The sequence below is a fragment of the Manacus vitellinus genome, unplaced genomic scaffold, assembly GCF_001715985.3.
Source record: "Manacus vitellinus isolate BGI_N305 unplaced genomic scaffold, ASM171598v3 scaffold_20_pilon, whole genome shotgun sequence".
Taxonomy (NCBI): domain Eukaryota; kingdom Metazoa; phylum Chordata; class Aves; order Passeriformes; family Pipridae; genus Manacus; species Manacus vitellinus.
The window spans coordinates 4,712,311-4,726,151 of NW_021939471.1; the positions used below are offsets into that span (position 1 = coordinate 4,712,311).

At 43.0% G+C, this 13,841-nt stretch overlaps 1 protein-coding gene across 2 annotated transcripts in view; it reads left to right on the forward strand.

The window, feature by feature from the left end:
* The first annotated feature begins 247 nt into the window (after positions 1-247).
* GLS (glutaminase) overlaps positions 248-13,841 on the forward strand; it is a 63,410-nt gene continuing 49,816 nt past the window's right edge. For both annotated transcript variants that reach the window (XM_018071709.2, XM_025895014.2), the window contains exons 1-2: positions 248-267; positions 13,534-13,630. In XM_018071709.2, coding sequence (XP_017927198.1) covers positions 263-267; positions 13,534-13,630 — 102 coding nt within the window. In that variant the 5' untranslated portion in view covers positions 248-262. The remainder of the gene's footprint in view (positions 268-13,533; positions 13,631-13,841) is intronic.

A 13,841-nucleotide genomic window follows, 5' to 3' on the forward strand; every position in this document is an offset into this window, starting at 1 on the left:
GACATGAGTTCATGAACTCCCCTGATCTCTCTCATACATGCTCACCACAGACATCTGGGATATGATGGAGCAGTCAGACGATGTTGTCGCTTGTTTCTATTTGCTTGCACGAGGTTACCAAGCTAATATTCGAGGATCAGGAACACAAACAGAAGATCCAAATTTGCTTCCACTCCGTGGCCTCCTGTAGTATCGAGAGCTGGACTGCAGTTTGAGAGATGTCATTCGAATTAAGCATTAAATATGATTGTGGGAGGAATGCATGGGGTATGTAACACTATGATTTAGGTATATTATAGTGCAAATAATATGCAGTGTGCTGGGTGCAGCAGAGAATACTTCTCTGGTAGGTAAACTGTTGGCTTCTGAAGGTGAATGTTCTGATGTGCAAAGAATTTTACATCTGAAATATGCTATGACTGATAATAAGCATGAGGAATGATGGTGCTGTCTCACCGACCAAAATGAAAGGAAACAAATTAACAAATAGAGTAAAAGGAAAAAATTGTGCCAGTCTTTGCAGATCATCCTCAATAATCCTACTTCTGTGATTTGCTTGCTCTGTTATATACACTAGAACATATGATATATTGTCTGTTAACTGTGCTAGGAATCTCCCAGGCTCTTGTACTCTCTCTTCATGTCATTCTCAGCAAATCCTCCAAATATTTTTCCCTTTGATTTAATTAGTCACTTCCCCGTTTGCCTGGAATGTGAGTGACGAGAAACGAACTATGGACTCATCAGTGCACTACAACAGGGAGGGTATTTTTGATTTTATTTTTTTGCTTGTCATTTGGGGTCACTCCCTCAACTATTACCTTCCAGTTAAATCCTCTGAATGTTTTCCTTCTTGTTGGTTTTCTGAGCTATAATTGCTAGACATTTGAAACTTCATTTTCTTAGATTAAATAGTAACCATTTACTGCTCATGCTTCTGTGCTCAGAGGAAGCTGTTCCGTATCCTCTGTACAATCCAAGGGGGAATGTTTCCTGTGACTGACTACTTTTCATTTGAATCAGTATCAAAATGTTACCCAAATGTGCAGCAAGTTAGCCTCACAAAAGAAAAAAAATATTTTTAGGAACTGCTGCTGGAATCAGTAGAATGCTGGAATAGATAATAGTGGTATCTGGTCCTTAGCTCTCTTTTGGAAAGCATTACCCAGCAACAAATGAAATGGAGCCAACATAACCATTTAAAATAGCAAAGTAAACAGTTCATGTCGTAGTCAAGATAATCCTTAATTTCTGCTGCTTATCTGAGATCTGCCCTGCTGATCTGATGGGAGGATTTAACCTTCCTGAAAGCTGTTATCAGTGTATGTGCTTGAACTGGGGAGACCTCCTTCCACCTGCTTTTCAGAGCCCTTTCTCCTAGGAGATTAACACTGCTATGCCCTTTTTAGAAAGGAAAACCTTTGAAATATGGATTATTTTTAGAGGGATATACTAGGACTTTTTGCTACAGTACAGCTTAAGGGAAATACTAAAAAAATTTTAAAAAAGCCTATTTAAAAGATCTTTTTCTTTTTTTCTTTACAGAAGAACCTTGTCTTAAATTCTCATAATTTTTGTCTTACAAAAGAACACGTATAGTTGTGGAAATTAAAAAGAGAATAATTGGCTTGTGGTTGGTTGTGTAACCAAATCAAAAGCTATCGGGAATTTTAATTTCAAATTTCTTTGAGCTATGTTGGAAACCATTTTGTAATTTTCTCTTTCTCTTGGGATACTGTGTGAAACCCAGAATGGCAGAACAGATGGTGTGTCTTCTCTTTACAAAGAGACAAGTAACATCACTCTGTTCAAGGGGAAAGTCTAAAGAGGGTTTCACTGGAATATAGGAAGGCCCAGTCTAATATCTGGATCAAAACAAAAATCAGTGTTGGTTTAACAGGTTTAATGTGTAATACTTTTCACAAGCAAATGGCTCTATTTCTGATGCTATTTTTACTATGTTTCTTATGGTTTATTTTAAAATTTTAAAAAAAAATCTCTTTTTAGATTAAGACTCGCTGGTATACCTGTGCCATTGGGAGGAGGGGAGAGAATCACTGGGTGAAGTGTCTCAGGCTTAGTCATAGTAGGAGCAAGGAGTGATGGCCTGAATTATGCAGCAAAAGTTCTCAGAATAGGGAATGAGTCACTATTGCCCTTGAACTTTGTGGATCTGAAACTATATTTATCATTTCACATTGTTCCCAAGCTGCGTGTTTGCAGTCCCCCACACAGAGCAACTTGCCTTTTCTGCCCTCAAGAGCTAAAACACACACAAGGGAATTTCCAGGGAGCAAAGTTGAGGATTAATTTCTTTAAGTGAATTTTAAGAAAAGCTTTATTGAAGAATACTTGTATCGGGAGGCAACTGATGTGAAGGTAATACTAAAAGGTTATATGAAGGATTGAGGCAATAGCATACAAAGCAGAAAAAAAAGGAAGTGGGTAAAATTAAAGAGTTCCTGTAGGGTCAAGAATGTGTAGCACGCGGTACTCTTACGAGAGGAAAACATTTTTGTGAATGTACTAGCTTTTTCTTTTCCTTCTCACCTCCTTATCTGCAATGTTTTGAACACAAACTGGAACACTAAAAGGAAAGATCCAGACAATTACATTTTGCCTTCTTCCACTTCTTCCCCCACTGCAGTACAAGAGATGAATTACATGAATTTTGTACCAGGTCATGGCTAAACACCAGAAAAACACCTTGGGACTAAAATTCATCAGGGAATCTTATAGTGTCTGCAGAACTGTGTGTTCAGTTAGCGACCTGGAATTAGCACATCCTGGAAGCGTGCTCGCTGTCTCTGGTCTTACAGCAGCAGCCTCTGTAAAGAGAGTGGAAAAGGTGCTCGAGAGACTTCTATCTTTAGAGTATTTTACATAACGGAATTTTAAAAATGAGAAATATTATTATTGGGTGGCAGGATAAAAGAGGCATATTGGCTTGCCAAAAAAGACTTAGCAAATGGAAATCCAAAATTAGTTCCAGGAAATATTATAGGTAACGTAATAAGTATGTGAGAATTGTAGGTACTTTGCATTTTTGTATGTGAAGTAAGTGCAGCACAAGATTACACATCCCACACTGGTATTTCAAGTTTCCTTGTTCAGTGGGAAGAAAAACCATTGGTGCGTGGGGACTCATTTTATAGGCATAGATTATCAGCTATCTTTAAATGTGCTTCCAAAATCCCTCATGGCTGTCGTGACAATATATTAGCATAGGGAACTCCTGTGGGTATTTGTGCTCTGGTGTAAGTATAAGCATAAGCAAAGGCTATTCTCAGTGTCTATTTGTGATTATCTCAGAGTGCATGGAAAATGGGTAACAAAACCCTCTCTGTTTTATGGGGGTCTATAAGAGCAGTTTACTACACCTAGACAGCTGGAATTTTCAGTCGAAGGGGTTTTGGAAAACAAAATATCAGTATCCTCAGAGTAAAACACTTTCAATAATGTGTGCAGCAAGATCATTTTAACTCAGAACTATAACTTAACCGCACCCACCTCTGCCAAACATAATAAACATACCAGAAGAAATAAACCTCAGCGCATGGGGAAATTATTCACAAGGATATTTAGCAGTATTAGACTCACAGCTCCATAAGTATTTACATTTGCTCAGAAAGTGAGAAGACCAGGGACAATTTAAAAGCTGGTTTGCACATTGGCATTACTGATGAAGTTGGATGACAAGAGATCTCTGCTTCTACTGTTACCCATAATGGATACAATTTACTAATATAGATTTGTACTCATCTAGGACAAATTTAGCAACTGGTTATGAGAGCAAAGAGTTTCACCAACTAACTGCAAAATCTGTGACTTTTAAAATGCTATGTACTGGCAGCTGTGACAGAAGCTTGAGTGTATATAAGGAGTGACATTTACACCTTGTGCTGAAGCCTTGTAGTTATTTTCTGCTGCTCTTCCCACTTTGGCCTTTAGCATTGCACTACTATGGGTCATTTTCACACTGACTAAATGTTTGATGAACATGAAGAATGGCTGCACCCAGTTCACCTAGGCATCCAGGTGGTTTTCTGTCTTTTTGTGTTTGTTTGGTTTGCTTTTCTTGGTTTAAGAAAAAAAAAAACAACAAACTTCAGACATTTGACCAAGACTTAGAGCCTCCACCATGAGTTTTGGCAATGACTGCGCAGTTACATTTTTATTGAAAGTACATGGAAAGCCCTTAGTAGCTCTGCTCATTGCCAGAAGCATTTGTCCCAAACAATTTGGGAACTAGTGTTCCTGCTGAGGGTATTTCCAACAGGCTCCTGTTTCCTGAGCCCTTTCCTGGGGTGCCTGGTGGGCAGGATGGGGTGGCTGATGCAGGTCCTGCACATCCTTCTCTCTTGTCTGTGGTGAACAGTGACAGGACCCGAGGGAAGCGCCTGAAGTTGTGTCAGGGGAGGTTTAGGTTGGATATTAGAAAAAGGTTCTTCCCCCAGAGGGTGGTTGGGCACTGAACAGGCTCCCCAGGGCAGTGGGCGCAGCACCAAGGCTGACAGAGCTCAAGGAGTGTTTGGATGATACTCTCGGGCACATGGTGTGACTCTTGGGGATGTCCTGTACAGGGCTAAGGGTTGAACTCGATGATCCCTGTGGGTCCCTTCCAATTAATAATATTCTGTGATTCTCTGATCCTGCACGCACATCAGAGGCGCTTGCAGTTCGTAATCAAAACCATACAATTTAAAAAAAAAAATGGCCAATATCCATGGCAACCTGACCCGGCACCGCCGCACCACAGCCCGCTCCCAACGCCTTTACACGTCGCAGAGCGAAGGAGGGCTGCAGGAAAGCAAAGGGAGAGGAAGGGAGGAGAGCCGGGAGGGAGGGCGGCACCGGCCCCGCGGCCCCCTCAGCGCGCCGGCTCCGCCCTCTGGGGGCGCTGCTGCCCCCGCCCCGCGGCCGGCGCGCAGCACCGGCCCGCTGGGGAGCTCGCTCCGCGCGACGCCTCGGGGGGGGCGTGGCAAGGGCCCCCAGAGTGGCGTCTCCGCTGGCCAAATGGGCGCGCGCGCCCACCTGACAGTTAGCCGAGTGCGGCCAAAATGGGAGGCGGCGGGGGGCGGGCGCGGGCGCGCGAGAGGCGCGGCGAGCGGCCGGGCGGCCAGTCGGCGCGGTGGCGCAGGATGATGCGGCTGTGGCGTTTCCGCGCGTGGCTCGGGAGCTGCTGCTGCTCGCGACCCGCCGGGGGCGGCCGGCGGCGGGGCCGCGGCCTCGGGACGCACCGCCGTCGGCAACCAGGCGCCTCCCGCCGCCGCTCGCCGCCCTCGGCGCACAGCCCGCCGCAGCCGCGCCGCCGACGGCCTCCGGCGGCGCTGCCGGCGGCGCGGGGTTCTGTGCACCGCTCGTAGGGAGCCTTGAGAGCGGGGGAAGGGGGCGGCAGGCGCCGTCGGCGGCTCAACGGTGAGCCCCCCGCCGACAGCGGGCACAAACAATAACCACGGCGGCAAGGAGGTGGCCGGAGGCGGCGGCGGCGGAGAATGAGTGCGGAAGGGGGCGCGCGGGCGCGGGGATGCATGCGGAGGCCGCCATGTGAGCGCGCGCCTCCCGGCATCACGCGTGGTGCCTGCGAAGGGCTCGGCCGGGCCGGGCGGGCTGGGCGGGGCGCTGCCCCGGCAGGTGCGGGACGCGGGGGTCCCCGGGTCCATCGGGCCAGCTTACGCCGGCGGCCGCGGTCACGGCGGGCGGGCTTCGGAGCGGGAGGGAAGCGGCAGCCCCGTGGCGGGGGGCGTGTGCGCCCCCCGGGGCTCCTCTCACCGCTCCCTGGGGTCCCGGGCGTCCCCTTGTCCTGGCGTCCCTCCCACCCATGTGAGGCTCGGAGCAGGCGGTGTGCGCTAGGGTGTTCTGTCTAGCGCTGCTACTCGCCTAAAACTATTTCCCAGGAGAAGGCAAAGCTGTGTCATCTTGCATTAATTATTAAAGGCAGGGTACGTGGTGCGTAGTGCTGCCTTGGAAGTTTTGCAGCGCTGTCTCCTCCACGTCTACATCCACCTGGTCGCGTTCCTGTGTCACCTGCTCGAGGTGACCCTGCCTTGGCAAAGGGGTTGGACTGGATGGTCTGCAGAGGTCCCTTCCAACCTTAACAATTCCGTGATTTTGTGGTCTAGTGCAGCCAGGGACAGATATTACCAGCCGTTGGTGGTGAGTACAGATATTCATAGGTGCTGCAGGATGTGTGTCCGTGCCAAGAGGTCCTTATTTGTCCCTTAGTGACAAAGATACGTGCAGGTAATAGAATGATAAGGCTGTATATGCTTATGAAGTTAATATTCTTCCACTCAGGACCTGAAACATTCTTTTAAAAAAAAGGTCAGGGACAGATGCATCAGCTCCAGTTTTTGTCCCTGGTAATGACTGGTAGTGGGTACCAGGGACAGAGTATGATAATGAGGTAAATGGTTTGGCAAAGCACTCTGCTCTGTTAGTCCTCAGCATTATGCAGTTCTTGAAAGTCTTGTTCGTTTCCTATCACCCTCTCTGACGGTTTGCCCATTCCTTGTTTGAACCTGGCTGCATTTAGTATCTCGGAAAACCTTTTAAAAGAAGTTTGACAGCTTAACTGCAAGCCCCGTGAGGACTCACATCCTTTGTGTGTGTTTGAAATGTGGCCCATGGCTCTCCTGTAGGCATCCTGTATGGGGTGGCATAATTAAAATCTAACCCCAAACTGCTTTCCCAGAATTTGCTATGCTTATGAAAAAAAGCAGATGACAGAAGAAATAGAGCCAAAAAAGGAGTACCTTGTTTTTACACTGAGCAAAGCCTCTGTTAGTCTAACGCTAAGAGGAAGTCTGGAAAAGATTCCACAAGGCCTGTCAGGAAGGCTTCAGTCCTTAGCTTGTTAATAGTTCTGTTTTTGAGCTGTGGTTTGTGGGGTTTGTTTTTAGCATGAACTTGCACTCTTTCAACATGGCAGGTGGGGAAGGAGACTATCACCTTGTTCTTCTCCCCTTTTTCCCAGCAAAGGCCATAGCTGCTCAGCTTGGTTTAATGGGGTGTAGCCTTCTTTAGGCATCACTTACAATTTCTGCTGTCAGATGCCTTAAAAAATGCATACATGTCAGGTTATGTAACCATGTACAGTATAATGCACAATCATTTGGGTATTATACTATTGTTCAACAAATATGAAGTCTCCTTTTTGAATTGGCTCTGTGCATAATGTTTTGGAACAAAAAATTATTCAGCTGTGGCTCAGGTAGGTGTGGTTCATAAAGGTTGCACTCGTTTTCAATAAGAAATACACACAATACCATTAAAAACTTTGGAAAAAAAGCAACATGCCAGCTGTGGTGAGTTTTTGAGGTGCTGCAGAGGTGATTTATTGAAGAGGTAACATTTTCTTAAACTGAGCTGTTACCAGCTTCCTACAGCTAGCATCAATTAGGGAAGTTCTATAATTTTTAATGTGTGGTAAAGCTATGTAGTCAGAAACCAGTTAAACACTTTTAATAATTTTTGACAAAAGGGTATATTTGAAAGTCAGGTGCTTGTTCTTTGAGCTTTACTGCGAAAAGAACAAGGAGAAAATCTGTAAAACGTCTAGCATATAGTTATGAACAAGGAAAAAACTGGAAACTTTCTTTTCATTTCAGGCTGTGCAGGAATTCCTGGTGGCACATTAATTAGTCAGGCTGCTGGATACTTTCATTTGTATTTTTCTTAATGCAGAACTATGAAAATCTTCCTTAAGCATTAGGAAGTGGTACGTTACATGTGGAAATCATTGCTATATTAAGACAGAGTACAGGGTTCAGAAGAAAAGGGAAGTTCTTCAAAAGACAGGTTTCTGGACTGTGTTGTCAACTGGGCTAAGTCAGTGCAGTCTCTGTATTCTGCTGATTCCAGCACTTTGCCACCTGGAGTATCTAACATGTGAGTTGTGTTAGGCTAATGGTTTGTGGACCCAGCTAGAAGGGCAGTAGTCCTTTTTACACTTTGTTTTTTTGCTTGTTAGTGTTGAGGGATTATTTTTCTCTATTTCGTCTTGAAGTTCTAGGATACTGGAATAACTCACAGTGTCAAAAGGTAGAACTAAGGTTTTATTACATGTTTCCTTACCTGACAGTCCTTGTTACAGAGAGTAGGAGTTGCAAGTGAACGCCTAAAATGTTTTGTGCAAAGACTATGCAGAAATTTAGAACAGTTTAATTCCTCATAGAGGGAATAATTTATGAGGTCTGTGGCTGATGAAATAACTAGTATCCCATTGCATAACCAGATCCCCTTGTGCATTTTTTCCAAAACATCACCACCTCCTTATCCCTGCTATCCAGCCTTCACACTGTGTATCTAACTGAAACTTAATATATTTTGGAGAGAAAAAATAATGGAGCTTAAACTGAGAGTGGTCATAGACTGGTAAATTTAATTAATGAAGACCCTGGATTAAAATGCACTCATATCTGTGTTCATGCCTGAGTTATTAAAACACAGTATCCTGGCAGTGTCCTCGTGTTATATTTAATAGTGTTTGCTTCTACTTTCAGTATAATTGTGCAGTGTTTACTTTTACTTTCGGAATAAGTGTGCATTGTTCACCTCACGCTGGACAGGAAAAGGATCAAACATTTTATCTTTGTATAAGCTACTTCTAAATGGCAAAGGCCTTGATTAAGGTGACAGGGAGGAGCAAAATGTGAGCGACCTTAACTTTTAAAAGCTAAATTGCTAACTTTTTATACTAAATTGCAGTAGTGGTTGGTACTAGTATGTGGAATATAGCAAAATGAATAAAAAAGTGTTTTATTAATTTTTTTTTTCATGACAAGGGAGTGGTAGTGCTCTTTTTTAAGGGCAGACATGAATTCTGGAGATACCTTTAAAAATAAATTTGGCTTTTGCAGCCAAACCAGATTCCAGAGGAATTACTGTAGTAACCAGGCAGTGGTTCATTTAACTGGTACTCCTGTTGGAGTATGGAATACTCAGAGATGCAAAAAACTGTTAGAAGTGCACTTTCATTAGACCTTTCATAACTCCAGTAGAGTCCAAGGTTTTGAAGCAACAGTTCTTGGTTTTACCATAAACACTTTGATATCTATTAAACATGTCTATCTTTGATCTAAGTTTATAAATACATAGTTTTTTCTTGAGTCTTGGTAAGTTCTTGGGTAAACAGTTACCCACCGCTGCTACTGGATCAGTGTCTCACTGTGCAAGGGTACAGAAAGTAGTTATTTAGTGACTTGACAAGTGTTTGTATCTCTTGGTTGGAGACATTTGTCTGTAGTATGATGACAACTTCTTCAAAGTGCCCGTTTTATGTAGAGTAGCTGCTGACTGTGGTTTGCAGCCTTTGCAGCTTTCAGAGGATGACAGAATAGTTTGAGTTGGAAGGGACCATTAAAGGTCAGCTAGTCCAGTCTCCTCTGCAATGAGCAGGAACATCTTCAACTAGATCAGGCTGCTCAGAACCTCGTAAAGTCTGACCTTGAATGTTTCTGGGGGTGGGGCATCTGCCACCTCTCTGGGCAACTTGTTCCAGCATTTCATTACCCTCATCGTAAAATTTCTTCCTTATAGCTAATCTAAATCTGCCCTCTTTTAGTTTAGAACCATTATACCTTGTCCTGTCACAACACTCTCTGCTAAAAAGTCTGTACCCATCTTTATTATAGACCCCCCTTTATGAAGGGGGCCACAATGAGGTACCCCAGGAGCCTTCTCTTCTCCAGGCTGAACAACCCCAACTCCCTCAGCCTTACCTCATAGGAGAGGTGCTCATCCTTCTAATCATCTTAGTGGCCTTCCTCTGGACCTGCTCCAAGAGGTCCGTGTCCTTCCTGTACTGGGGACCCCAGAGCTTGATGCAGCACTGCAGGTGGGGTGGCAACAAAGTGGAGTATGGGGGCAGAATCCCCTCCCTTGACCTGCTGCCCACGCTGCTTTGGATGCAGCCCAGGACACGTTTGGCTTTCTGGGCTGTGAGTGCACATGGCTGGGTCATGTCCAGCCTTTCATCCACCAGCACCCCCAAGTCCTCAGCAGGGCTGATCTCAATCCATCCATCCCCCAGCCTGTGTTGTTACCAGTGTTCACCCTGACCTGGGTGCAGAACCCTGCACTTGGCCTTACTGAACCTCATGGCGTTCATACCGGGGCAAGCTTCTTGAGTTTGTCCGGTTCTCTCTGGATAGTATCCCATCCCTGAGGCTTGTCCACTGCACCACTCAGCCTGGTGTCAGCAGCAAACTTGCTGAGGGTGCACTTGATTCCACTATCTGTGTCACTGATGAAGATGTTAAACAGCACTGGTCTCAGAACAGATCCCTGAGGGACCATTGTTTGTGACAGTAATTGTGACCTCATATTTTTATGACCCTTGCCTGATGGTTAATAATGAGCCTAAAACTATTATTAGCAATATCATATCTGTATATCATTTGTTGTTCTGTAAATCCTGGTCTGCATTTTGGCAGTTATGTCTTGAAGTAGAAAGTAGCAATGTTTCACAGTATTTGAAATCTAATCTTGTTTCTGTTGTAGAAATTAGAATTCAGCATTTGTTAAAATGAAATCCTCCCTGGAGTCTGGTTGTTAGCATGGTATTGATGCAAAAGAAGAGTTGAAGGAAGGAATGATACATACTGCAAAGACCTTGTGCTTGGGATTCCTATGTTCTTTTTTTCTTTGTATTTAAAGAGCAGTGTGGACCATCCACCAGTATTGTGGTCCACAGATTAGAATACGATCAAAGAAGTGTAGTTGTATAATAGTCTGGTGCTTAATTATTTATTTTTTTTAAAGAAGGGAAGTAAGTATCAAAAATCTTTATTCATGAAATCAGGTAAACTGGAATTTCCACTTAATTTGACTGTGAAAATTGCAAGTTCCCTGACCTGAAAAGCAGCTTTTTACATGTGCTGAATGGAATTATCTTGCTAAGTGTATTCATGGTGCCAAAACACACATCTTTTAGGTTAAGCAAATATTAGTTACTGGCATCACTGATCTGATAAACTGCAGAGCAAGCCTTTTCACCTCTATTTAGCTGATAAACTTTATCAAAAGATGGACTATTTGACAAAAAGGAATTTTTCTGTAAATATATTGAATGTCATCCTCTTTACTTTGGTAGTCAGTGCAGATCCATTGTTTAATTAGGCTGAGTGACCCAATACTGAACAGCAGCAGATGTAAGAGACATGGAAACCATGTCAAGAGATTTTATGCTGTGTAAAATCTTACGAAGAGGTCGATAAAATCTTGGTCAAATGTGTGAAGTGTTTTTCTGCACCTTTTCAGATAGAAATTCCATACTTGGGACAGCTGTAAAATTCTGACTAAGTGCTCAAAAATGTCCAATTAAATAGGTAATCAGTTAAAATTTCACAGTGTGTTTGCTGGCTTGTTTTGCCAAAGTGAAATAGAAAAGTTTCCTCTGCCAGACCTTCAGCAGTCCAGTGATGTTCCTTAAAGCCTGGAATCTTGACACTTAGGGGAGCTTAGTTAAATGCTTTGTGTAAGTGGTGGGGATATCGGGGTGTAGCCTAACTTTTAGAATTGGGTACCTGCAGAGTTAAGATGCAGAACACAGGGTGAAGCTTTTATTGGTGCCTTGGGTAGTTCTGGTTCTGTTGGCTTGACTGGACACACTGTTCTCAGAAGATTGGAGGTGAAATGTGCTGCGTGGAAGGAAAAGGGACACTCAGTAATTTGAGGTAGTTGCAAGCGTTTGTGTTGGTTGAATTGCCAGCCTGTCTGTGCATTAGTCAGCCAGCATAATTTAAAAAAAAAAATCCAGGCTGTAAGACAAGGAAAGTTCTGTTGGCTTATAAAGCTGTCTTCTGTTCTTATGTGTAAGTACAGTGTTTTAAATTGGAAAATGAGAGGTGATATTTTTTTACTACTGGCTTTCACAGCTAGTTATGAGGGAAGAAGGGAGGCAAGGGCAATCTAGAGGTTGTCTTAAATCTAAAAGTGTATTTGGATATAATCAGATTTTTATTTAAAATAATCATAGATCTGACTTCTTTAATTATTGGGAGAGGAAAGAGGATTAAACATCAGTCTGTAAGAGTGAATTGGCCTACCTGGGGTCTGTGCTTAGTTGTAGCATTTTATTTTTGTCCCTATAACTCTGAGTTCTGTTATTCAAAGAATTACTAATCTAGTGAAAACTTCAGTGACTAGAATTTGGACCTACACACATGCATAAATGTATAAAAATACATTAATTGCCACTGAGCATTCTAGTTTCAGGCAATAACTTTTACCTAATACAGTATTGCCCATATTATTAGATTATAAGATTGACCTTTGAAACTGGTGGCTAAAATAATGCAAGACTTCATACTCTGCATTTTAGTTAATGTGTGCATTTGCTGGAGAACTGTTTTTTGATTGTATTTAGTTTTGCTTATCAGACGTCAGAACGTTGTCTTTCTCTAAACTGTGTTGTCTACAAACAAACCTGGGTGCTTCAGAGGACTAAAAGAACTGATCCGAATCCCTTTGCTTTTGCTGCCCCTGGCAGTTTGGAAGTGCCCATTCCAGCTGTGTGCTACGATGCCATACTTCTGGGGGAAGTGTAAAGAGCTGAGTACAGACTTTGGCTCGTGCCTGCTTCAGGATGCTTTGGAATATCAGGGAAAGGCAGAACTTTTTATAGGTTAAATCTATAAACTTCCAAAGACTTTAAGGGAAAGCTTTCTGTCCTGGCAGGAATCTCAGTGCTTTGTTGGGTAGGTTTCCTTCAGATTTTGCATAAAATGGAGATTAAGGTACAAAAAGACTGCAGTAATAGGGCCAGTGTATCTCAGAGTGAAATACCTAACACCTGGAATCCTTGGAGAGCTGGTGTGTTTGCACTGATAAGCACAGTGACCATTAAAGGTGTATCTGCACTGCACGTTTACTTTGCTAAGTATGTGTGATGAGAATCCCAGCTCCTGGTGCCTGAGCTGGTTCAGGGTCTGTGTTGTGCTGCAGATGGCTTTGCTTGCTTTCACGGCAACTGATGTGCCTTACATAAGCTTCCAGGAGCACAGGGGCTTCAGGACTCCTCTGTGGAGTTCTAAAAACAGGACCATTTTGAAGAAAGTACTGCACATTCACCATCTCCTTCTCTTGCCTGTAAAACAATTGGGTCGGTGTGTTCTTACAACTTTGTGATGAGGCACGTAGGTCTTTGAATGTTACAAGTAATTTATTCTCTGCAAGTAGCATATCTATCCTCTGTAACATCAAGAAGAGGGATAAGTGATTAATCTGCTCCCCCCAAAAATATAAATATAATCTTAGCAATATGTGTATGACAGTAAATATATGATTGTGTTCAGTTAAGAGTGTTTGCTGTTGTAAAATCTATGTACAGTACTTTTATATTACCATTTTTTTCCTACTGAAGGCCAAATTAACCTTTGTGTTCAGTGATAGAAGTGTCCTTTGAAATTACTGGTAGTAGTAAGATTGATAGTGAAAATGTGTCTCCTTGAGAATGCAAAAATGTGTGTAAATAAAAATAGGCAGTAAAATAATGTTGCTTTTTTCTTTCTTTTTTTCTTTTTTTTCCAGTAAAATGAAGCAAGGTCTCCTTCCTAGCTTAGAAGATCTACTTTTCTATACTATTGCAGAAGGACAAGAAAAAATACCAGTTCATAAATTCATAACTGTAAGTTTACTGTTCCAGAGTGCTGTATGAAAGGTGGCTACTGCAGGGTTATTTTACATTTGAAATGCAAGAATGCAAAGCAAAGAATTTCTGTTATACATGTTTGGCTGTGGGAAGGAGTGTAACTATTTTTTCCCTAATACTGTTTCTGTAGCTAAGTAAAAGAATAAGTGTATTTTTATTATCCACTTCTTTGATGTGCAAAGGAGCA